This window comes from Monodelphis domestica, chromosome 1 (genome assembly GCF_027887165.1).
Source record: "Monodelphis domestica isolate mMonDom1 chromosome 1, mMonDom1.pri, whole genome shotgun sequence".
Taxonomy (NCBI): Eukaryota; Metazoa; Chordata; class Mammalia; order Didelphimorphia; family Didelphidae; genus Monodelphis; species Monodelphis domestica.
This window is the reverse complement of record NC_077227.1, coordinates 721,059,685-721,086,164: the sequence shown is the minus strand read 5'-3', so window position 1 is coordinate 721,086,164 and position 26,480 is coordinate 721,059,685. Positions and strand designations below refer to the sequence as shown.

General features: G+C 40.1%; 2 protein-coding genes across 6 annotated transcripts in view; one reads left to right on the top strand and one right to left on the bottom strand.

Annotated features, from left to right (window-relative positions):
- LOC100619200 (zinc finger protein 883-like) overlaps positions 1-25,800 on the top strand; it is a 108,516-nt gene extending 82,716 nt beyond the window's left edge. For 2 of the 5 annotated variants that reach the window (XM_056812542.1, XM_056812566.1), the window contains exons 3-5: positions 2,238-2,364; positions 3,818-3,913; positions 6,876-10,099. In XM_056812542.1, coding sequence (XP_056668520.1) covers positions 2,238-2,364; positions 3,818-3,913; positions 6,876-7,882 — 1,230 coding nt within the window. In that variant the 3' untranslated portion in view covers positions 7,883-10,099. Of the gene's footprint in view, positions 1-2,237; positions 2,365-3,817; positions 3,914-6,875; positions 10,100-22,980; positions 23,160-24,089 lie in introns of those variants that run through there. The other 3 variants (XM_056812557.1, XM_056812561.1, XM_056812552.1) reach the window with 3 other exon arrangements.
- Positions 12,815-14,731, bottom strand: LOC130456465 (actin, cytoplasmic 1-like). Its single transcript, XM_056812651.1, has one exon. The coding sequence runs from the start codon at positions 14,608-14,610 to the stop codon at positions 13,483-13,485; it is 1,128 nt and encodes a 375-aa protein (XP_056668629.1). The 5' UTR covers positions 14,611-14,731; the 3' UTR covers positions 12,815-13,482.
- Positions 25,801-26,480: the final 680 nt, after the last annotated feature.

Genomic DNA, 26,480 nt, shown 5'->3' with positions numbered 1-26,480 from the left:
ACCCTGATATTCTTGAACAAGAGGGTAAAATAGAAATGGAAAGAATCCACAGATCACCTCCTGAAATAAATCTCCAAATGACAATTGCCAGGAATGTTATAGCCAAGTTCAAGAGCACCCAGGCTATAGAGAAAATACTACAAGCAACCAGAAAGAAACAATTCAAATATCATGGAATTCCAGTTAGGATTACAAAAGATTTGGTAGCTTTAATACTGAAGGATTGGAAGACTTGGAATATGATATTTTGGAAGGAAAGGGAACTGAGTTTACAACGAAGAATCATTTATCAATCAAAATGGACTATATTCTTTCAGGGGAAAATATGGTTATTTAATAAAATAAAAGATTTCCAAACATTCCTGAATAAAAAACCAGATCTAAACAGAAAAAAAAAAAAAGATATCCTTGTAAAATAGCCATGCTTTTAAGTTCCTGTTTTGAAAGTCTTCTTCCCCTTTCCTCTCTCCCCTCCTGCGATCCTCCGCCAATACCCCCGGTCTACGGGGAGGCTTAGCCTAAGGGAATTTTTTTTTTTGCCAGTTGGTAGAAATGAGTCTTGGGCCTGGGACGATGAGTGGTCTGCTCCGAGGCTAGAGTTTGCTGGGGCTCAGCTGGGCCAGGTGAGGAAGAGAAAGACCAGGAGCAGCAGCTGGAGAAGGAGCAGGCAGCTGGGTCAAACAGCAAACCAGTTTGGAGCAGATGGCTGCAGGCAAGAACGCACGCGGGCAGGCAGGGCGAAGCAGCTGAGCCGGGTGAGAGGGAAGGGCTCAAGAAAGTTCGAATCAGAGTTTTCTAAAAAATTATCTTGGAGAAACGTGGCTTAAAAAAAAAACAAACAAACTAGGCACTAGCTATTAAAGGCTGATCAGAAGATTGCGGGTAATGTGGACTGGAGTCCTGGATTCAAGTCTCCCTTTTTTATATTTCCTTGCCTGCCCTTTACATTCTCCAGAACGGCATGTTGATGATTCTCACACTGATGCTAGCTGCACTGAGACACAGCAATGGGGCAACATACATGTGACTGACAACTACATCCTACTGCTAGGGCCCTTGGGATTCAAGCTGCAATCAGGGTCCCCTACATATTTCCCTTCACACTGTAGAAACTCCTCCGCTGCCTTCCACAGCATCTGTGAATGTTAAAAACTGTAAATGCCAAAACTGTAAAGGTTTTGGCCAAACTGTAAAGATAATTTTAGTGTTTAACTTAAAATCTAAAATAAGTGGTCGCCATGGGAAGTTCCCAAATAGGAAAATACCCAAGTCAGCTGAGATTTATGGAGATTTTTAATTAATATAAATGAAGGAATTAAGGGAAGGAGAGAGAGAGAGAGAGAATGAATGAGAGAGAATGAATAGCCAAGCAGTATAAAAGGGCCTAGGCCAAAATGATCTAGGCCTAAGCCTAAGGGAGAGCAAGTCAGTCTTTATCACTCACCACAAGATGGTCTCCAAGCTGGGTTCAATTGCGAACTCCATTCAAAATGTCCTTACTTCAACTCCGAACTCCAACTAAATCCAAACTGGTTTTTTTTTGCCCTGACTTACTTCTTTAATAGAAATTTTCTCTTATGTCACTTCCCCTAAATTTTCACATCTACCAATCACAGTAGACGCTTTTCCCCAGGACTGTCCATTCTTGGTTCTAATCTTCTTTGGTTCTCACCTTCTCTGGTTAGATAAAATTCTGAGTACTTCACACCTCTTTGGTTAAACTTGCCTTTTGTAAGTTGGTTGACCTTTTAGTGACTAATTTAACTTTTATAGGTACTTAGCACCCTTTTGTATTAGATCTAAAAATAGACCACCTAGCTTAAGGTTTTGGCTTCACTATAAAGTATGAGTTAGGGAATTTTCATTGTTCAATCAGGAGTTTGCAACTTTATCTTCCCCTAAGGCACTGTCTGAGTAGGGTGGAGTAATTTTAAAAGTTCTCAATACATTCCTGATCAAGTACCTTCATTGTTAAAATAGGGGAATAGCTTAATCAAATCTTCTAAAGTATAGTCTGAGTAATTTTTAAGATTCACACATCATAGAGCTTCTTTTCTCAAACCTCCATGGTGCTCTTAAAGACTCAGCTTCTAGTGCTGGCTCTGACACTGACACAGGGGGGACCTTTGGGCCCCTCCCTTCTCTGTGGGTTAGTTTCCTCCTGCAATTGACCAGAGGTGGGCTCTTCATTGTGATGTGGCTTTCAGCCCTCTGTGCTCTGACTTGGGCTGCTCTAGGAAGAGGTGACATTCAAGGATGTGGCTGTGGACTTCACCTGGGAGGAGTGGTGCCTCTTGTCCCCTCCCCAGAAGGAGCTGTACAAGGAGGTGATGCTGGAGAATACCAGGAACCTGCTCTCTGTTGGTAAGGAGTCTTCTCCCTGCTGCCCTAGTTGACCATCCAAGGGAATCCTCAATAACAAGCAGGGTTGGGAGCAGTTTTCAGTCATGAAGAAGGGACAAGGGCTGGTATGCTGAGGTGCAGAGCCAGGCCCCTCCTGCTTTCCGGTTCTCCTGTAAAAGGACTTTGCATTGTACAATGGGACCTTGAGAATTCTATTTGGTACTCCTCAAGTCTGAGGTCAAATACGTATTTGAGAATCTCAGACATGGAAGTAATCTCAGAGTAGATTCCATATCACCTCTCCCTGGCTGAGAACTGTGGCTCCCAAACCCATCTGGGAAAACTGTTCAGGAGGGTTTTTCTTCTACTTTCTTCCTCTCTAGGGTGGATCTAGTATTGGGGATCTTTTTCTCTTTAACCAGCATAAACTCATAGCTCACAGTTCCTAGGTGACCCCAGGAGATCAGCTTTGCTGTTAGTCTTCCTTTCTATTTCCCTAAGCCTCCAGCAGAGCCAGTGAGGAAGGGAGGAAAAGGATGAAGCATTTATAAAGATTTGTTCTTTGTCCGGGGCTCTGCCGAGGATTTTCTCTGTAATATTATGGCACTTCTTCCTCACCTTCATCTTCCTAATTCAGTGATACATTTACCTCCATTTTACAGATGAGGAAATACATTGGATTAAGTGGCCTGTTCTTATGCACCCACACATGAGGTGTTTTTGGTGAAATGTAAATGGAGACCTTCCTGTCACTAATCCCAGGGCCCTGTCCCTTCCCTCCTAGCTGCCTCTCATTTCCACATAATGGAAAACTATAGACTGAGTCCAGGCTTCTCTGAAGAAAATGTCCTTGAAACTAATGTCCTCGTTTCAGATTGGTTTTCCAATCTTCTCCTCCCTCCCCTCTCCACACTAAATGCTGTGGAGACTGGCCTCCAGAGGTCCCAGTAAGCCTCCTGCAGGCCCTGCTTGCCCTCTTCTGGGATTGTCAGGATGAGTGGACTGGCTGAGAGTCAGTATTGGGTCCAAGGACGATTGTTGAATTCCCCAGGAAAGGAGGAAGAGACTGCCTAAGAGAACAGTATATGAGGATGAGAGAGGTTTCAGGGAGGGAGTAGCAGGCAGGGTGATAGGATAAAAGCCAGTTCCTGGAGGTCCCTGGATCTGGGGCTTCAGACTAACCCAGAACACTGACTCTCAGACCCAGTGTGGGAGTTGAGGAATTTCTGTCAGAATGGACCAGAACAGGATGGGTGGGAGAGGGGTTGTTGCTGATTCCACATTCCCCAGCAGGCTAACAAGTCCATCCTACCCTGGACTCCTGCATTACAACACTGAGGGGTGATGGCAGACTCCTCTCAGAGCCCCATGGAGAAAGTCTCTGAATGGTGTCATTGGACTGCCCAACTGTTCCCTAAAGAGAAATGAGTGATGAGTTTCTCTCCATCCTGTTCCCTGACTTTCCCTTACCCAGGGCTTCCAGCACCCCCAGAAGATGTACTGTCTTATTTAGAGCAGTGGGAAGTCCCATGGATGCTGGAGCAAGAAGGCCTGAGGAGCATCTACTCAGGTAAGCGAGAAGAAAAGTGATGTGGGAGAGCTGAGGTGACCAGAGGCTTCTGTGTGCTCTAGTGAACCCAGGGCTAGATTTGGGGGCAGGAGGACCCGACTTGGAATTCTTTATTAGAGGTTTCAGCAGGGTCTCCCTGGGCAAATCACTGAACCCTTGAACCTCAGTTTCCCCATCTATAAGATGAGGCTGTTGGATTCCATTTCCTATCTTCCCCCTTTATGGGATCAGTCTGTGACCCTCCATGAAGTCCTTGTTTGGAACTGAAAGGCATGAAAGTCTCCTGCAGGTGCCAGAGGGGCTGAGCTTATCCCCTCTGAGCTCTTTAGTATCCAGAAACATCTAGGAGTGCTTGCTCTGTGCTTTGTCCTAGAATAAGTTACAGGGGACATAAAGAGTTGTAGTGGACATTCCCTGCCCTCATGTAGCTCTCCCTCTGCTAGAGCAGACAGATGCATGCTGACAGTTATGGTGAAGCCCTCTAGATCCCAGAGGGAAGGGTCTGAAGGGAAGGAGGACTAGAGAGGTTTAATGGGGAGAGGTGGCTTGGGACTTCAGCAAAGCCAGACTGGATTCTGGGGAAATGTGTAGCAGAGAAAACAAGGGGAAAGTACTGGCACAACTCACTGCAAATGGCCATCACTAGCAGTTTATCTCTGAGCCCGAGGACAGATGTTGGACAGTATCTCATGGGGATGAAGGAGTCAAGTGATAGTGTTTAGAGCCCTGGGGTGAAATGGTTTATTGGTTCCCAGAGGAAGAATCATTAGTTCATTAATGTGGGAAAGACTGAACATGAAAGAACTATGGGGGTACTAGAGGGTACATGGGCTTAGATGAGGGATGGGATGGGATTCTTTGCACATGGAAAAAGATTTTCTTTAGCTAGGAGAAGAATAACCGTTTTCTCTGATCTTGAGGCCAAAAAGGAAAAGAGGCCACTGATAAAAGTTTTACAGAGAGGTCAAGCTTTTGTTTAGTAAAATAGAGGCCAAGTTCTCAGCTCAGAAGGTGAGGCGGAGGGTAGGAGGAAGCCATAAGGGAGAGCTGGAGACCAGGGAAATCTTTGGAAGACTGCTGAGGTGGGTGTAAAAGGGAATACATGATGGAGATGTGACAGGATTATCTTGCCATTGTGAGGACCCAGCTGAGATAAGGGAGCCTCAACGTTGAGTGGAGCCAGGCAGTTGGTTTCCTGGTTTTCCTTCTCTTCATTGACCTCCAGTTCATTAGGAGGAGTGAAGACTGCTGCCTTACTTGGAAGCAATCCAAGGCTAAGCTTTCCCTAAATCATTAGCCCACACCCTTTCCTGGTCCCTAGGGCTCAGTCTTTGTCCTGTTCTTGGACAATCAGGTGACCCCAGCACCTCAGTTTAGGGAGATGAGAGTCTAGAGAGAAGCCTCTGGGACCTTAAGAATTTGGTCTGCTCTTGTTCCAATGGAGTTACTGTTGACTGCTGAGAAATAAGGGCATGAGAGAGACAGAAACACGGCTAAGGCAGAGCATATATTTGCCTTCCAGGAGAGACATAGAATGCAAGGATTCTGGTAGAGTTTGGGCCTGACATAATCCCAGTGCCCAATCAGTAAACATGTATTAAATAATAAATTCTAGGAAACCTGAACATATAAACAGGGGAAACACTGGAGCTTATAATCTAGAACTTAGATGTGGAGGTAGTTTAGACAAAAAAAAAGCAACAGATCCTATATCTTACTTTGAGATGTTGCAGGGAGTACAGGGTTTTGGGGAATGGGAATACATTTAATTCAACAGGAAACTCAGAAACTAGAGGAATGAAGAGAATGACAGTTTAATTAGAAAAGCAATCAAAGGAGATAATAATCCAAATTCTAATGATAAAAATAAACATCACCATTTGCATATGGCCCCTAGTGTGTGTCATATGCTTTCTATATAATATTTAATTAGATCCTCATTGGAACCCTAGGAGTCACTTGACATTATTATGTCCATGTTATAGTTTAGGAGTCTGAGACTAACAAAGCTCCTGCTACTTGCCCAGATTCAAAAGTCCTAGCAAGTTTCTGAGGTACAAAAAGAATGCTCTACTGTGTATACTGGGATTTTTAAAAAGAATATGAAAATCCCACCATCTCTATAAGGTGGGAAATAGGAAGAGAATTGTCTGAGCTTTCTTGCCCATTTCCTTACAAAAGGATCATGGATTCAAATTACTGTATGAGACATAATTTCAAACATGCGAAATGCCATGTTTTTGTTTAAACTGTTTTTAGTAGAAGGATTTTATTTTAGTGAAAAGAGTCATTTAAAGAAAAATAATGGCTATTTTCCAGGAGCAGGCAACAGAACCAAATCTCTTATACCTTGGATAAATGCAAAAAACGGTACTGAATTTCTTCATCTGATCTTAGAAACTGGCAGAAAAATATAAGGTTGAAAGCAGTCATGAAGGGAATGGCATAATGCTTACAGAGAAGCTAGATGATGAAATAATAGGAATGTTTAGTTTACATGCACCCCATGGTGTCATACCTATGAAGAGAAGATTAAATATATAGACAATGAAAATGAAAGCAAAAAGATTGAAACTGAATTGTCTAGTACTGTAGGCAGAGCATGCCCAGCCACAAGATTTGGTCTTTGTTGCCAGGATTTCAAGCCAAGTCACTCATCCAGCTTTTCTGAGGTCATGGTCTGAGTTAGGAATGTGATAAAGCCATCCTGTCCAAAATCCAGATTTGTTATGAAGAGCCAGTGAGATCACATGGGAGGCTATTTGTTACTTAAATTGTTGTTTAGCTTTCATTTAATAGCATATTGAAAGGCTTGATTGTGCCCATATAAGTTGGAAGACTTTTTTCTTACTCGAGGAAATAGGATATAAAGCAGTTTATGTTCTGATAATGGAGGAAAGGAAACAGTTATATATATATATGTGTCAGTATATATGTATGTTTTACGGTTTGTTTCTTTTAGAAGGAGAGATCAGACCCAAAATGAAGGCGAATCCAACAGATGTAAGTCTTCCTGTGGAGGAAATGGACCTACAAAGATTCATGATTGATGGTCCTGATAACTTTGCTTTCAGAGAATTCTTTGTTGTACCTCAAAATTCATCTCATATTGAACATCAAAGAATGCACACTAAGGAAAAATCTAGTAAAAATAATCTGTGCAGAAAGACTTATATGAACAGGGTCAGGCTTTCTGGACATCAGAGAATGCACAGTGGTGAGAAACTTTATGAATGCAATCAATGTGGAAAGACATTCAGACAAAGCTTAGACCTTGCTGTACATCAGAGAGTCCACACTGGGGAGAAACCTTATGAATGCAAGCAATGTGGAAAGACATTTCGTCAGAGCTCCCATCTTGCTGTACATCAGAGAATTCACACTGGGGAGAAACCTTATGAATGCAAGCAATGTGGAAAGACTTTCCGACGGACATTCCATCTTGCTGTACATCAGAGAGTCCACACTGGGGAGAAACCTCATGAATGTAATCAATGTGGAAAGACATTCAGTCAGAGCTGCTCTCTTGTTCTACATCAGAGAGTCCACACTAGGGAGAAACCTTATGAATGCAAGCAATGTGGAAAGATATTCAGTCAGACCTCTCATCTTGCTGTACATCAGAGAGTCCACACTGGGGAGAAACCTTATGAATGCAAGCAATGTGGAAAGACTTTTATACGGAGCTCCAATCTTGCTGAACATCAGAGAATCCACACTGGGGAGAAACCTTATGAATGTAATCAATGTGGGAAGACATTCAGACAGTGCTCCCATCTTGCTCATCATCAGAAAAGCCACACTGGAAAGAAATCTTATGAATTCAATCAATGTGGAAAGACATTCAGTCGGAGTTCACATCTTGCACATCAGCAAATTTCCCCTGGTGAGGAACTTTATGAATGCAATCAATGTGGAAAAACATTCAGACAGTTTAGGACTTGTTGTACATTAGAGAGTCCACACTGACAAGAAAACTCATGAATGCAAGCAGTGTGGAAAGACGTTTAGTGAGAGCTCCAATCTTGCTCATCCTCAGGGAATCCACACAGGTGAGAAACCTTAAGAATACAAACTATGTGGAAAGATATTCACATGTAGCTCCTGTCTTGCTATTTTGTTAAGGAACTTTAAGCTCTCCCTTTCTGTGGCAGCATATCAAGGGTGATTCTGAACTAGAAGGGAGGATTATGTGGTGGATGACAGTAGGAAAAAGGCAACAATGGTCAAGAGATCATGAGATGAGGACAGGGTGATGTCACCTATATTGCTCCCTGGACTGCCCCCGGACCGCCCCTAGGCCCAATAGAAAGCCACAGTTGACTCCTGAGATAAGAATTCTGAGTTAGTGGTAAGAGAAAAAGTTTGATAATCTGAGGCAAGAGCAAATATTGAAGCTCTTCTTTTTCAGTTTTGTTGCTGGATGGACTTCCTAATTAGAATAGCTAGGGTGCCCTATTGGTTGCAGTAGCAAGCTAAATGGAGCAGTGAGGAATATGTCTCTCCTTTTTTCCCTTCATTTTTCCCTGCTACCTCAGATTAAGTAAAATTAATTTAGTGCCAGTCTCATAATTTTCCCTCTTATACTATATATCACAGAAATCACAGACATTGACACTAATCTTTCACCTTGCTCAAAATTAGACAATTCTCTCTACTTTGTCGTGAGATCTCCTAAGATTAGGTCCAAATGCACTATGATTTAGACTTAATATGTGATCTTATAAACAAATTAAGGGAGTGTAGAATAGTTTACCTCTCATACCAATTTACTGATAAGGGAAGAATTTGTGACTAAATAAGAAATAGTTAACATGAGGTGCAAAATAAGCAATTTTCATTATATTAAATTTAAAACTGTACAAACAAAAAAAATTCAATCAAGATTAAAAGTGGAAACAATTAGTTATCATTTGTTTTACAACAATATGTCCAATTAAATACTTCAGTTTTTGAAAAATCTAACCCTATTCTCACTGCCTTAGTTCATCAATTTGTGGCATCTAGACCTAAAGAGGAGTTAATTTAGTAAAATTCCTTTGCTCTATAGAAATCATTTTCAATTAGTATCATTTCATTTTTAAGGTTTTCCTAAAATTTCCTATGAAGCAAAAATTAAAAGATCAATATTGTGGGTTTTAAATATTAAATAAAATTATTGACATTCCAATGACTTCTATTAAGTTTAATACATTATCAAAATAATTATCTTGCATAGAGAATTACCATGCATTTATCAGCTTGACACTTTGGACTGATTGCACTCAGAGGCAGTTTAACATAACTGATACAATTACATTTAGTTCTAAAGTTTCTAAACCTATCACTTACATATCTAATCTTTTTTTTTTTTTAAACCCTTCCCTTCCCTCTTGGAATCAATACTGTGTATTGGTTCCAGGGCAGAAGAGTGTTATGGGCTAGTCAAGGTAGGTTAAGTGACTTGCCCAGGGTCTCACAGTTGGGTAGTGTCTGAGGCCACATTTGAACCTAGGACCTCCCATCTCTAAGCCTGACTCTCAGTCCACTGAACTACCCAGATGCCCTCTTACATATCTAATTTTAATCTACTTTCCATTAAAGTCTGTGTTAAATTTGTGGCAAAAATTTATCACATCAGTACAGAACTCCAAAATAAATAGGTTGTTTAGGAGGAGGCCAGACTCCCAAAAGAGCTGGTCTCTGGTCATATCAGGAGCAGAGACCTTAGGATCTAGCCTTTTTTATGCCAAGAAATCTGATGATGCAGTGACAGAAAATACAGTCACAATGAAAATAGAATGGATGCAAAATAGTTCACATGGGCATCTTAATGACACAAGTTCTGATTAATCTGGTAAATGTAAAAGTACCCCTGTGGGTGGTAACTTTGTAGTACTCAGGGTCTTGGTATTTTTACTAGTGATTATGGTGGAATAATAGGAGTTGGCAGTTTTGGTTAACTGATATGTGAAAACGAGTATTCCTCTACCTCTTGTGCAACTTGTTCTATAAAGAAGGCCACCCTTCCTCTTTTTGTCTGACCATCTTGTTATATACCCAGGAGGGGTGTGGTAGGATTCATGGAATCTCCTGAGTTATAGGCTTAAGGTCAGGCTGTAAACAAGATTTGATAGTACCCCAAACTGTAATTATTTTAGCTAATGTTTATAATTTTAATAAAACAAACTATATTATTTGACTGAACGCAAAACTAATGATTGCATTATAAAAATAATCATAAAGGCTAATACTATTATAATCATAAAAGGGGAAAGAAGGTTTCACTCTTACACATTTAAGGTCAAATATAATCCTTATAGGAAAACTGATGTGAATTGAAGAGCTATTACATTATAATTTAAGACAGTTCCATCAAATCTTGATTTATCCTTATAAATGGTACCCTACAGAATTTTTTCTCAAGAGACATTTGCTATAAGCAGCTCAAATAATAGGGACCTCAACTTTCAAATTAGTCCGCTGCCCAGAGTTTATGGATATCTCCCTGTTCAATTGGAGGGTCTGAGTCCTGGACATGAAGGAGGAAAGGGGCAGGTTTTGAAGAGATGGGGAAAGTAGAGTCTCAGACATGAGCAAGGGTAGTGGCCCAGATAAAATTCAATCCCGGGTGCAGAATTGAAGGCCTGAGGAAGAACTGGATCTAGGACTCTCTGAAGGAAAGCTCTAAGAGTTCTAGAGACAAAGAAGCTCCTCAGAAAGTGAGATGCTACCTGAGAAATCTGAATCCAAGAGGTTGAGGTGAGCATGGAGGACATACTCCAATCAGTGGCGACAACGAAGAGAAAGGCAGAGATTCAAGATGAAGGGTCTTGACCAAGAATCATCCAGGAGGCCAGTATCACTGGGTCAGAGATAGAGTAGAGAGGATATCTTGTGGGAGAAACACCCAAGTTTGTAGAAGGATCTGAGCCCAAGAATGGGAGACTCAAATTCCATTCCATCTGTAAGAAAAGAATTTTATTTGAAGAAGTAGTTTATGCTTCTATAATAACTGGTGGAATGGCCTGGAAGCTAATCATATAGCCTCTGGACTATATGGGCTGATGGACAATTCCAGGGGCTAGTAGAGTAGCTTCTTAGCATCTGATTGTATACAGTAGCAGCTGTGTTGTACAGTGGCAGCTTCCTGTATGGAGTAGCAGCCACAACTGTAGAATAGCATCTTCCCAGCTCTGTGGATTAGGGTTGGCATATTTACTAGGTCCAGGGAGCTTGTCATCTCCCATTCCAGAGAAATCTTCACCTTTCCTGAAAACCCTGGGAGGGGGCATGGCCAAATTCAGGTGCAGGTGTGTTTTAGGGTGTGATGTCATAGGGAATAAGGAGCCTGTGCCAACTTGGGGGCTTCCTCTGGAATGGCAAGTCCCCAGTGCGCAGCCCCTTGTTCCGTATTGTCTACCTTGTCATCTTTGGTCAATGTGGGAGAGGTCTCTGTCCTTCTGGAATGAGAACCTGGGCTGGGAGATAGAGGACTGCTATAGGTAGTTAATGTTACAGTTCTAAGAACAAAAGGAGTACTTCATACAACCAATTAGGCACAAAACTGATGCCCGATATGGAATATTGCACATCCCATACACAGAGTTGGTAACAACTATCTGCAATTCATGTTTGACGAATGCTGAAACGACAGGTTTTGTAGTTGATGTTTAACCAGCTTTAACTAGTGAGAAATGCCAGCTTTCAGAGTCTGAGGGTTCCTTTCCTCACCACCCCTCAGTGCCTGCTATCAGTGCCCACCTCAGAGTGAAGGATAAAATGACTGGAAAGGGTGTTGGGAATTCCCTATAATGAGGAGCAGGGCTTGGTAATTAGAGGCAGGCAGAATCTGGAGGCCTGAGGAACAGCCCAACCTGGGGCTTCAGAGACTGGCCAGAATTTGGCTGTTAGATCTCTGGAAGACCCATCCAGAGTGTGTTGGATGTAAGGGAGAACCTTTAGGAGCTGAGATTGCTGCCTTTTGTAAACCAACTCTTCAGTTGCAGATCCAAAGTAAGTCTGGACCAGGAACTCCAAAGACACCAGACTTCTGCTGGCTCTCCTTTCCTTTGAGCCTCATTCTCCACTCCTTACCTCATGATGAGCGTTTTCTGAGGCAATCTGGAACCTGTGGTGTCAAGGAAGTTCATTCCCTCCCCCTCCTGAGTGCTTGAGCTGTCCATCAAGCATTTCTGACATAATGCAGTTGTACCAGGTTTGCATCCCTGTACTTTCTGTACATCAATAAAAGTCAAGGCTTTGGGCTTGAGAGGAGGGAGAAGAGAATGAAGAAGGAAGAAATCGGAAACAGAGCAGGCAGGTGAAGGGAAGGAGGAAGAGACTTGCAGGCTAGACACCACGTGGTCAGGTTACTTAGAGGAATAATTATCTTCCCTTTCTAATAAACTTCATAAAATATATATCTGGGTAGAAATATTATTTCAATTCTTACACTGGCTGTGTCTGAGAATAAGCTACTGGCTATCCACACTCACATTCACATCTCAAAAGCTACAGGGCACCATCCCCAATTTTACCATTGAGTCACACTTTCCCTTCACACATCCCCTATACCAGCTCAGATGTCCTATATCCTTACCCCCAGCTCTGGTTAAAGGTTTGGTGATACTGCCTCCATCACAGGCCACTGTGAATTCATAATTTATGAAATGGGACCAGGCCTGCCTCATTCTTTGGTTACTCAGCAGGAAAGATTGGGATTGGTATTCTGAAGGTGGCGGCAACCATTTTAATAAGGCCCAGAGACAAGTAGCGAAAAGTGGAAAGAGTAAAACTCCTTCTTTGCTTATTTTGTCAAATAATTTGTACTGTATTGGGATTAGTTGTTTTTTTTAAATGTTTGACAGAATCCATCTGACCCTGGGGATTTTTCCTTAGGTAGAATTTTTACAAAATTCCTTTTTTTTTTTCCTTTAACGTGTGCACTTTTATTTGAACTGGTCTTAAGTCAGTGTACAGGTAAAGCTCCTCCCCTCCCCCAAGTACTGGCACCAATCTCATTAACTCCCAGGGAGACTGTTAAAGTCTTCATTCACATCTATGTTGGGGGCAGGGAGAGAATTTAGGGAGCCATTCATTATGGCTGACAATTAAAAAAAAAAGAGGAACAAGTATTAAGGCGGAAGATACAAAAAGTTTTTTTTTTAAGGATTACATAATTTACACGTAAAGCAATACTACTGCCACCCCCCACCCCCTCCCCCTGATCTGGATTTATGTTAAGTCGCTCTGCTCCTGTGGGAATAGAGCAAAACAGCCTTCATAGAGGCAAGTAACTCTGTAACAATGCATTATACAATATTTGGAATGACTTATTAAAAAAAATGTACAATCAGAGTCCTGAAGACGCACTGTAGAACTTTGGGGATGTTTGCCTCCAACATTACTTTAGACTGCTCATCACCTTCACAGTTCCAGTTTTTAAATCCTGAGTCAAGCGCCAAAAAAACAAAAAACAAAAAAACAAATAAAGCCATGCCAATCTCATCTCTTTTTTTGGGCAATTATCATGTCACACCCTTTGACAAAAAAAAAAAACAACCAAGAAAAAAACACCAACAGTCCATTTAGAAGCATTTGCGGTGGACAATGGAAGGCCCAGATTCATCATACTCCTGCTTACTGATCCACATCTGTTGGAAGGTGGAGAGGGAGGCCAGGATAGAGCCTCCAATCCAGACAGAGTATTTGCGCTCAGGTGGGGCAATGATCTTGATTTTCATTGTGCTGGGGGCTAGGGCTGTAATCTCCTTCTGCATCCTGTCAGCAATGCCTGGGTACATGGTGGTACCACCAGACAATACGGTATTGGCATACAAATCCTTACGGATGTCAACATCACACTTCATGATTGAGTTGAAAGTAGTTTCATGGATTCCACAGGACTCCATGCCTAAGAAAGATGGCTGGAAGAGAGCCTCTGGGCACCGGAACCTCTCATTGCCAATGGTGATAACCTGACCATCAGGGAGCTCGTAGCTCTTCTCCAGAGAAGAGCTGGATGCAGCAGTGGCCATCTCCTGCTCAAAGTCGAGGGCCACGTAACACAGCTTCTCCTTGATGTCACGCACGATTTCCCTCTCAGCTGTGGTGGTGAAACTGTACCCTCTCTCGGTCAGGATCTTCATGAGGTAATCCGTCAGATCACGGCCAGCCAGATCCAGACGGAGAATGGCATGGGGAAGGGCATAACCTTCATAGATGGGCACAGTGTGGGTCACACCATCACCGGAGTCCATCACGATACCAGTGGTACGACCAGAGGCATACAGGGACAGCACAGCCTGGATGGCAACGTACATAGCTGGGGTGTTGAAGGTCTCAAACATGATCTGTGTCATCTTTTCTCTGTTGGCTTTGGGGTTCAGGGGGGCTTCTGTGAGCAGTACAGGGTGCTCTTCAGGGGCCACACGGAGCTCATTGTAGAAAGTATGATGCCAGATCTTCTCCATGTCATCCCAGTTGGTGACAATACCGTGTTCAATGGGGTACTTCAGGGTCAGAATACCTCTCTTGCTCTGGGCCTCATCCCCCACATAGCTGTCTTTCTGGCCCATACCCACCATCACACCCTGATGTCTGGGGCACCCCACAATGGAAGGGAAGACAGCCCGAGGGGCATCATCTCCTGCAAAGCCAGCTTTGCACATACCGGATCCATTGTCAACAACGAGCGCAGCAATATCATCATCCATGGCGAACTTTGAAGTGGCAAGTTTAAACCTTTAAGAGAGGAGGTGGTGCCGCACCTGGAGGCAGGGGGGAGGCAAGTGCACGCTGGGTGAAAGAGCTCACAGCTCCAAAATTCCTTTTATGACACAAATATGGTACTGGTTCCAAAGGCAGACAGACCACAAAATCTCCTTAATGAACATAGATGCAAAAATATTAAGTAAAATACTTACAGAAAGACTCCGGCAAGTGATCATGATGATTATCCATTATAATCAGTTGTGATTTATACCAGGAATGCAAAGATGGTTCACTATTAGGAAAATCATCCACATAATTGACCATATCAACAATCAAACCAACAGAAATCATATGATTATATCAAAAGATCAGAAAAAAGACTTTGACAAAATATAACACTGATTCCTATTGAAAACACTAGAAAATTAAGAAATAGAAGGGCCTTTCCTTAAAATAATAAACAGTTTATATTTCAAAGCATCAGCAAGTATCATCTGCAATGAGGACAAGTTGGAAGCTTTCCCAATAAGATCAGGAGTGAAGCAAGGATGCCCATTATCACCTCTTTTATTCAACATACAAAATTGCTAGCAGTAGCAATTAGAGAAGAAAAAGAAATGTAAGGGATGAAAGTAGGCAATGAGGAGACGAAATGATCAGTTTTTGCAGATGATATGATGGCATATTTAAAGAACCCCAGAAATTCAATTAAAAGGCTACTGGAAATAACTTTAGTAAAGTTGCAAGGTATGAGATAAACCCACATATATCATCAGCATTTTTATATATTTCCAACAAAACTTAGCAACAGGAGATAGAGAAACTCCACTTAAAATCACTCAAGACAATATAAATATTTAGGAATCTATCTGCCAAGATGAACACAGAAATTATAGGAACACAACTACAAAATACTTCACACAATTAAAACTATAAGCAATTGGAAAAACATTAATTGTCATGGGTAGGACGAGCTAATGTAAAAAATGACAATCTTACCCAAACTAATTTACTTATTTAGTGCCATACCCATTAAACTACCAAGAAACTTTTTTACTGAATTAGAAAAATATAACAAAGTTGACTTGGAAGAACAAAAAATCAAGAATATCAAGGGAAATACTGAAAAAAATGTGAAGGAAGGTGACCTAGCAGTACCAGACCTCAAACTATACTATAAAGCAGTGGTCATCAAAACCATATGATACTGGCTAAGAGACAGAGGGAGGATCAGTGCAATAGACTTGGGGTTAGTGACCTCAGCAAGACAACAAGACAATCTGTGATAAACTCAAAAATCTCAGCTTTTGGGAAAAGAACTCACTATTTGACAAAAAAAATGGGAAAATTGGAAAACTGTATGGGGAAAATTTGGTTTTGATCAACATCTTACACCTTATACCAATATAAATTCAAAATAGGTAGACGATGCAAATATGATGAGTGAAATCATAAATAAATTAGGTGAACATAGATTAGTATACCTGTCAGCTCTGTGGGAAAGGAAAGAAGTTAAAACCAAGCAAGAGAGAGAACATTGCAAAATGTAAGATGAATGACTTTGATTATATGAAATTTAAAAAGTATTTGTACAAACAAAATCAATGCAACCAAAATTAGAAGGAAAGCAACAAACCAGGAGACCATTTTTGTACCAAAACTCTCAGAAAAAAATTTTAATTTCCCAAATATGTAAGAAACTAAGTCAAATTTATAGAAAAATCAAGCCATTCTTCAATTGACAGATGATAAAGGGTCCCAAATGATGTGTAATGAAATAAAAACTTTCAATAAGCACATGAAAAAGTGTTCTAAATCCCTCCTGATTAGAGAAATACAAATTAAAACAACTGTGAGGTACCACTTCACACCTAGAAGACTTGCCAATATGACAGCAAAGGAAAATGATAAATATTGGAGGAGATGTGGCAGAATTGGGATACATTCCTGATGGAATTGTGAATTGGTCCAACCATTCTCAAGGGCAATTTGGAACTATGCACAAAGGGCTTTAAATGACTGTCAGCCCTTCGATCCAGCCATAGTATGGCTGGGTTTGTACCCAAAAGAGATAATAAAGAAAAAGACTGGTACAAAAGTATTTATAGCCACACTCTTTGTGGTGACAAAAAAATTGGAAAATGATGGAGTGTCCATCAATTGTGGAATGACTGAATAAATTGTGGTATATGTTGGTGATGTTATATTATTGTGCTGAAAGGAATAAAGAAATGGAGGAATCCTATGTGAACTGGAAAGACCTCCAGTAATTGATGCAGAGTAAAAGAACCAAAAAAGTTGTACACCGAAACTGATACATTGTAGCACAATTGAAAGTAATTGACTTTTCTACTAGCAGCAATGCAAGGAGCTAGGACAATCCCGAGGAACTTATGAGAAAGAATGCTATCCGCTTCCAGAGAAAGAACTGTGGGAGCAGAAATGCAGAAGAAAAACATAATCGATCTCATAGTGCAGTGGGGATGTTATTAGAGAGTTGATGTTGGAATGATCACTCTACTGCAAATGCAAATGACATAGCAATAGGTTTTGAACCCAGTGGAACTGCTTGTTGGCTTTGGGAGGGGTAGGAGAGAGTGGTGGGGGGAGGGGGAGATCATGAATCATGTAATCATGGAAAAATACTATAAATAAAATTAGAAAAAAAGAACACCTCAACCCTCCCCCCTCCCCAAAGGTGGAAAGGGATAGAGTGGTAGAGGTGTGCCTCTTGAATGGGGTAATGTGATAGGTAAGGGAGACTGAGTGGAGATGAGGATGAGGAAGGGGAAACTGAGGATCATTGATAAAAACCACGGAATAGAGTTGGAATTACTAGGAAGCCTAGATCCCAAGGAGATGAGAGGGCTGGGCCAGGAGTTTGAGGGTTGTTTTCATACTTATTTGTGTTTGGAGAGGGGAGGGAAACAGACCAGCTTCTCTCTGTGCCACCTTAAGAGTTCAAGATAGTCCTCATTTGATTTTTGCATGATTTGTGGGTGACTTCTAGGTTCCTCTTGTAATCTTAATCCCTGTTAAAACATTCTTATTTATACCTGTGCTTTGTGGTGGCAAAAAATTAGAAAATGAGGGGGTGTCCATCTATTGAGGAGTGGCTGAACAAATTGTCATATATGTTGGTGATGGAATATTATTGTGCTCAAAGGAATAATAAACTGGAGGAATTCTATGTGAACTGGAATGACCTCCTGGAATTGATGCAGAGTGAAAGGAGCAGAACCAAGAGAACAATGTACACGGAGACTGATACACTGTGGCACAATCGAGTAATGGACTTTACTAGTAGCAATGCAGTGATCCAGACTATTCGAAGGGACATGAGAAAGAACACTATCCATATTCAGAGGAAGAACTGTAGGGAAAGAAACAGAAGAAAAACAACTGCTTGATCACATGGGTCATTAGGGATATGATTGGGGATGTAGACTAAAAGATCACCCTAGTGCAAATACTAATAATATGGAAATAGGTCTTGATCAATGACACATGTTAAACCCAGTGGAATTGTGCATCAGAGCTGGGAGGGTGGGGGGAGGGGAGGGAAAGAATATGAGTCTTGTAACCATGGAAGAATATTCTAAATCATCTAATTAAATCAAATAAAAAAACCATTCTTATTGACCAGGAGAGGGAGTGGCCAATGGGACCAGAAAGAGACAAAATTTTAAGTCAATCCATGCCCTGGTCTCCTGTCCACCATCATGCACCACCATGTCTAGACAGTAATCTAACCAAAACCACAGCAAAAAAACAACATAAAAAAACCATTACAGAAGAGTGTAGGCCAACTGGGTGTACTGGGCGTTGAGTCTGAGCACAGAACAACTTTGAGATGCTGGGACCCTACCTAAGTCAATAGCAGAGTACCCCATGCCTAACTAACCCTTTGAAGTCCCAGGCTCTGGCACTGGCCTGCAGTGAGGTCCCCAAGTCTGTCATTTGGCCTATTTAAGCCTGTGGTGAGTCTCCTGGACCCAGGATAAAGCAGCTCCCAGGGCTCTGAGCTCTTCAAGCCATCAGCAGTCCCAAGAGGAGAGAGAATCAACAACTTCTAGAGCTCTCAGCCCATAAGCCATCATATCACCATGGAAGTAGTGCAAGTTGTAGAAATTGAGAACTAGAGCTGAGAAGAAAATTGTAGTTTAATAGAATGTCCCCTCTACTCTGAAAACAGAGTCCACCTTTAAGATATAATTGTTAAAATTATTTTAAGACTGGGAAAATGAGTCAACAGCAAAAGAAACATAACCATAGAAAATGTCTAAAGGGAACAAAGAAGAGCAAGGCATAGACTCAGTAGGAGACAGTGAGATCAAAGCAGCCACGTGGGGAAAAAAATAGAAATTGATCTCAGGTGCTAGAAGAACTCAAGATGGATTTCAACAATTGTGTAATTACAATTTGAACCCTAGAACTACTACTCCAGCATCCCACACGAAATATAAATTTTGTGTAACCCCACCTCTCATACTCTTCCTGTGACAGTGTTTTGCTGGAGGTGGTATGAGGTGAGCTGGCTAATTTATGTTGTCTTATTTCTATTAAATAATTTGGTTTTGATACTTCTGTTTCTTTTTTATTCCTTCTACTTCAAGTCATTACTAAACTTTATAAAATATAATACTTGGGGTATTGAACATTGATTTACATCTTACACAATCAAATAAGAGGTGGAAGAAAATTGGAGAAGATAAAAGTAATGCAAAAAACAAAATAGCTTGAAAAGTAGAATTTATCAAATGGAAAATGAAGTACAAAAATCCAATAAAAAAAAAGAACTTCAGGAAAAAAGGAGAAATAATCAATTGGAAAAGGAGATTCAAAATGTGATGGAAGGAAATCAATCAGTAAAAATTAAAATTCATCCAATAGAAGCTGATGACCTCAAGGCACACCAGGAAACAATCAAACAAAATCAAAAGAATGGGAGGGAAAAAAGAAGAAAATATGAAATATCTCATAGAAAAAAAACCAACAAACTGACCTGGCAAAAAGATTCAGAAGAGACAATCTAAGAATTATTGGACTACATGAAAGTCATGATAAAACAAAAATAATAGATATCATATTACAAGAATAATCAAACTACTCTGTTATTTTTGAGCAAGAGGGAAAAATAGAAATAGAAAGAATGCACAGATCATTTCCTGCAATAAATCCCCAAATGACAACACCTAGGAACTTTATAGCCAAATTAAAAAATTCCTAATCCATGGAGAAGATATTGCAAAAAGTCAGAAAGTAATGATTGAAGTATCCTGGAGCCCCAGTGAGAAACAGAGGGTCTAGCAACTTCTGCATTGAAGGATCAGAATGCTTTGAATATGATATTCTGGAAGGCAAGGGAACGGGTTTACAACCAAGATCATCTACCCATCAGAACTGAGTGTATACTTTTGGGGGGAGGCATGAAATGATCATTTAATAAAATATATTCCCAAGAATTCTTGATGAAAAGACCAGACCTAAACAGAAATTTTGATGTCTAAATAAAAAATTCAAAAAGAAGTATAAAAAGGTAAATAAGAAAAAGAAAATTTAAGGGATTCAATAAGATCAAACTGTCTATATTTCTGTCAAAATATGATATTTGTAACTTCAAAATTTCATCATTATTGTAGTATTTAGATATATACAGAGGATATTGTAATTAAGAATAGAATAGTTAGGGTTGCTTGTTTAGGATAACAGGCAAAAAAATTCAAGGGGTGAAAAAAAAAGATTTCATTGATAGAAAAAGGAAGAGGTAAAATGGGATAAATTATATCACCAAAAGAGGCATGAAAGCTATTACAGTGGAGGGAAGGATGAGGGTAGTGACAGGGACTGGGACAGATTACATTTTCTCTATCTGCAGTATGGAGGCTGAAGATGTTAAATATTAATTCTGTGGACACTATGATGAGTTCCTTTCCCACAGTAATGTATGCCTGAACCAAAACCTCCCCAGGCTGTTGAGTTCTTTAGCCCAGGGTAGGAGTTGCTTCCTCAGAAGCACTTGAGGCAGAGATACCACAGAGCTTTTCTGCTGTCATCCATATGACCAGAAGTATCAAACATCAGACTTGCTGCTTGAACCAGATTAAAATATAACTGGGAAACATGTATGGAAATAAATATAAATACAATTAAAATTAAATAATGGTAATTTGTGGTTTTCTGAATACAGTGTGCAACCAGCAGGAATCTTTATAAATGGTTTGGTGGTCCCTTTCCTATTTGAGTTTGAAATTGTTATAGTTGATTATTACTTTTGCCTAGGGAGATTCATATTCTTTCTCAAAGGGATGGGGACACTTTCCCAATAACACCTCCTGGTCATCCTTTCCTGGCCCAGGGAAATTAACAAGTGGTGGGAGGGACCCAAGGAGCAGAACTTGAGGTATGAGCCTAGAGAGAGAATCATATGAAGCCCATTCTTCTCAAGAACAGAAATTTACCCATCAGACACCTCTTTGTTAAACTAATCAATTCTCAATTCATCACCCTCCCTGACAGGGTCCCTCCCTGTATCTTAGCTTCCAGAGAGCCTGTCAAATAGGATCCAGGGTTCTGGAAAGGACTGACTTATAGTGGGAGCAGCAGGACTTGTGATGAGGAGATCAGATCAGAGGACATATTTCCTGAGGAAAGAGATAGTAATGGGGCAGGCCAGACTTGGAGAGAAATAATTGGAAACTCGAACATTCTGGGTTGTAAATTTAAAATTCCTGGGATAAAAAAGTAACAGAGTTTTTTAAGCATTTGATTTTTTTTTTCAATTAAATGGGAGCATTAGAGATGAAAAAGAAAAGAGAGCTGTGGGATAAAGAATTGGGAAGACAACTAACAGCAGGCACAAAATAAGTAAAGCTTTACCAAAGCAAGAGATTCCCTGCAAATTAGAATGGACTAAATAAAAACAAATGATTACTTGAGACAACAGGAAATATTCAAACTAAGCCAAAAGATTGATGAAACAGAAGAAAATATAAAGTATCGCATATGCAATTAACAAGGAAAATAAATCAAGGAAAAACATTAAGAATCATTGGACTAACTGACCTCTATGACCAAAAAAGAAAAAAAAAAGTTCTACCATTCTGTTTTAAGAAAAACAAAAAATTTTTAACTGCTCAGATGTCTTAGAATCATATGGAAAAGGAGAAATTAAAAGAATTCAATGGTCACATCCTGATAGAAACCCCCAAATGAAAATGCCCAGGAATATCATAGCCAAAATCTAAGGTTGTCAGCTCAAAGAAAAAAGACTGCAAGAAAACAGAAAGAATTCAGAGTCATTGATTAGTGCCAAAGAAGCACAAAGCTACTTGTGTAATGCCAAAGAGCACAAGGGCAAGGAGACCAAACCAATCCTACGTGGATTGATGACACTCTGTTCAAAGGGTGCAAGTATTTGATCATGTGTGAGACTCAAGGCTGCGGATGTTTAATATGTGTTAAATGCATGACTTTCTTGTAACACACACTATATCAAATACATAACAATAATTATTCTGGCTCCAGTATTCCTGAGAAAAATACATAAAATAAGATTAGGGAATGATACTTCTTCATCAGTCCCTTTTCTCTCTTATAGTATGTAAACTTCCTGTAGTCTTGACTGCAAATGTGTAAGTGAAGTATTAATGAATTTTGTCCTACAGACTTTTGGGACAGATATGACTTTAATTGGGCCCTGATTCAAGGACCTGTTATAGGTTTATTTTCCTTTACTTAAAATTTTTACACATAAGACTTTGATAGTCTATATTTTATCCAGAAGTTATCTTTTATCTGGATTTTTTTGATGTTTTTGTTTTCTCTTGCCAATTGATTCATATACCTCATAACTCAGCCATGCATTCCTAAGTGATCCCTGTGTTTTTCAGTCACCCTCTTCAAGGGGTATGTATAATTATTATTATTCTAAATTGCAAAGTTTGAATTCTTTTTGAGAGTAATTTTAGGTTAAGGAACATGCTACCTTTCTGAACCCAGAAAATGAACTCTTTGGAGAAGGCACCATGAAGATGCCTCCACAGACCACATGCCAGAAGATCCAGAGTAACTTTGGGATTTGAACTGTGTGGGGTTGAATGCATTTGTTTTTTATGTATACACTTATGCCAAAGGGGACTGCCCTTACCTGGCTTTTTGTCAATGCACCTAGCAATCATTGGTTTTGTTATCTTTTCCTCTTATACTCAAATTATTGTAATTTCAAAGTTGGTATGTTTACAAGACCCACTGGAGAGACTAGTCTTCTGTGGATCTCAGGGGGGGTATGTATAATTGAAAATCTGTTACCCTAAGGGGAACTCTATTTCCCAAGAGCTCACTGACTTCCTGTCATTATGTACTTCCTGTAGACCGAGGATAAAATCAGTGGGAGTTGTGGCTCTTGCTCTTCTTTTGACTTGCAGCCAGTGGTGATCGTGGTGAGTAGGGATTTTGAAAATGGCTAACAGCCATGGGCACATGGTTTTTATTTTGTATCTTCTTTATTCTTTGATTTCTAATGATCATTTAATAAACCTCCTAAAATATAGTATTTTATTATTAAAATATAATTTAAAATTTTTACAATAAGTACATCCTACTAACTGCCCTCTACATTCACTGTCAGCTAGAAAGTGTTCAGGAGACAGTGGCAGTCCCATGTCATAGACTGTAGCCCAGCCATTGTTCGTTAGCAGTGTATGTGTGGGTAGGTCCTTGATCAGTAGGTGGAGGCATATACCCACTGAAGAACCACCTTTCTAATGTACTGTTTTCTGCTTGTTGCTTTGATGTGTACTCTGGAAACTAAAAATTGTCTCTGTCCTTTTTGGGTAACACATAAAAAAATGAGCTGCATGGCAAAAAAAAAAAGTAGGACCTTTAGGACTGATGTAAGCAAAATAATGAGAATAATTCATACAATTACAATAGCATTTTCCCATTTTATTGCATTTCTAGTCTACTTTTCCATTCAAAATAGGCATTTTATTTGGTGGTACTATTTATTTCACTTTATATCCAATCTTCATTGGTCTTTTAGTGATCGTTCATGAAGACCAGGCAGCAACTTCATGAATCAGGAAATGGACCAAAGTATACTTTCACATACTACTTTTATTTTCTCCAAATATACTTCTAAATTTGGTTTGTATAAAAATTGTTGTAGAAAACCTTGGAAATCTTTATCTGACTACAAGAGTCAAAAGGCGAGGTGTGGAAACTAGAAATACCACCAAGAGAGATTAGCTCTGTGTTTATTATCTGTTGACCAATGTGTGTACATGCCTTGGATTGTAGATTCTATTAGACAGGAAGGGATACCTAACAGACTGGGCTAGAGTCCATTTTCAAAAAAGTCATTCTTCAAACAAAATTTGTTACTACATATAATGTTCTCTTGTTCTACTCATTCCACTCTTCATAATTTCATGTAGGTTTTTCCATGTTTTTATAATTAACCTGTTCATTATTTCTTCAGGTGAAGTAGAATTCCCTCACAATCATAGGACAGAAACATGTATGTTGAAAAAAGAATCTTAGTGCCAAGTATCTGCATAACCAGAAGGTATAAAAATAAAAATTAAGCTAGCAAAGGCAGAGCTGTTTTTCTGTGAAGCCTGAACTACAGGAAAACTATTTCCCATTCATTCTTCTGCCAACACCATCCCACCTCCAAGACCTTCATACTCCGCAGCAACGCTGGCCCCCAAATTGCACAGAAGCAAATGATAACTTCTTGTTTCAACTTTTTATCTTGGTTGCATTCATTTTGTTTTATACACTGTTTTGAATTTAATATAATAAAAATTATGTATTTTACATCTAATAATGTTATCTATTTCTTATTTGACCATAAATTCTCCTCTTATCAATTAATTGATCTGAAGGGTAAACTATTTTATGTTCCCTTATTTTTTTTATGGGGTCACAATTTAGGTCTAAATCATATGCCCATCCAGGGGTTCCTCGAAGGTGGCAAATGGTCAGTCAAGAAAATAACAAATGGAAAATCACTGTGTATATCATTTAGCCAAGGGCATGCTTTGCATCTGGTAGCTGCTCCACCATCCCCAGACCTGATCTTTATTCTACACTAATTTTCTTGGCACACAGATACATTATGTAACACACATCTCCACATAGGGATAATTGAAAAAGTGATACATTAACTTTTAACAAATCACTTGATTAACATCCTATATTCTTGTATTGTGATTACAGATTTTGATGGGATGAATAAAGGTGCTGCTTAAGATAAATAATTTTGTTACAAGTGGCTTAATTTTCTCATTACCCTGTGAGGAGCTTGAGTTTACAAACAAGGAAATTTACTTATTACTTTTTTTTTTAAAACCCTAACCTTCTGTCTTGGAATGGGGGTTAAGTGACTTGCTCGGGTTCACATAGTTGGGAAGTGTCTGAGGCCAGATTTGAACCTAGGACCTCCCATCTCTAGGCCTGGCTCTCAATCCACTGAGCTACCCAGCTGCCTCCTTACTTATTACTTTTAAAAGAAAAAAATCAATCAGAAACTCTTAAAGACAATTCAACAATCATATTGCTAAGTCTGGGGTATTAAAGGAGTATGGGGAACATAATTCAGATGAATTATCAGACTGATCATTTTTCAGAGTTAGCATGGAGTTTCTGGTTAGTGAAATCAAGTCACTGAGGCATGGTGAAGCTTGGTATACCTGTGCATTTTGTATGGGCCTTTATTTGTATGCTGACTTCAGGAGAATAAGTTTCTGTGAGTTCGAAAGTTCTGGGCCTGGCATGTGGCTATGGTTTTACTGGGAATTATGTACCTAAGTATAAGTTAACCCGTGGTAGTCTTTTAGGATTGGGTTTGAGCTGTGTCAAGGAAATTCATTCTTTCCCCCTCCTGAGTAGCAGGTTTGCATCTGTGTATGTGCTGTATGTCAATAAAAGTCAAGGCTTTGGGCTTGAGGGGAGGGAGAATCGAAAAGAACAAAGAAGGAAGCGATGAGGGAAAAGAGCAGGAAGGTAAGGGGGAAAGAGGAAGAGACTTTCAGACTAGGCAACACATGGTCAGGTTACTTAGAGGAATTATGAAATTTAAACCATGATTGTCTACCCTTTCTAATAAATTTTATAAAAAAAATACATACATATATATATATATATATATCTGGATAGAAATATTATTTCCATTCTTACAGATGGCGACCATTAGTCAGGGGTATTTTTTTAAGAGCTTTCATTTTCTTCTGAGAAATTTTGAGTGAGTGCTTAGATAAGCTTTAGGTAATAAAAGTGGCTCCAGTTTGCCTGCCTGCCTGCATATACAAAACTTACTGAAAAAGAGAAGCAGAACCATCTAACCTCCCCAGATCGATTGGTGAGACCCTCCCTCCCCCCCTCCCCCACCCCCTCCCCAGCCCATTCCAGTCTCTGACTTCCCTGGGTGAGAGAAACCGCTGGCTCCTACTGCCACTTTACTCAGTCAGGTGCTGCACTGAGTGTGAAGACATTCCTTAAATTAGTCCTGGGGGTCCTTGGAGGCTATGGATTAGAGTTAGGGGCTCCCTGGGGCAGTAGAGAGGGGAAAGGATGTCTTTTGCACAGATGGGACATGGGCCTGACTTTTCCAGCCCAGCCTTTGGGACTCTTGACTGAAAGACCTCACACTACACAGTCCTTGGGGACTGGGGGAACAGTGCACAGGGGAGGCCCCTAGGTATTAGTGTAAGACCCCTCCCCCAATTTTTTACTTTGGCAGTGAGGGGCTGGAGCAGGGAACTAGTGTTCTGAAGTCACACCAAGAGGATGGAGTTCCTGGGTTAAAAAAAAAACCTGGCACTGATTGAGCTAGTCCCTGGCAGTTACCAGCGCCCCACCTCCCCAA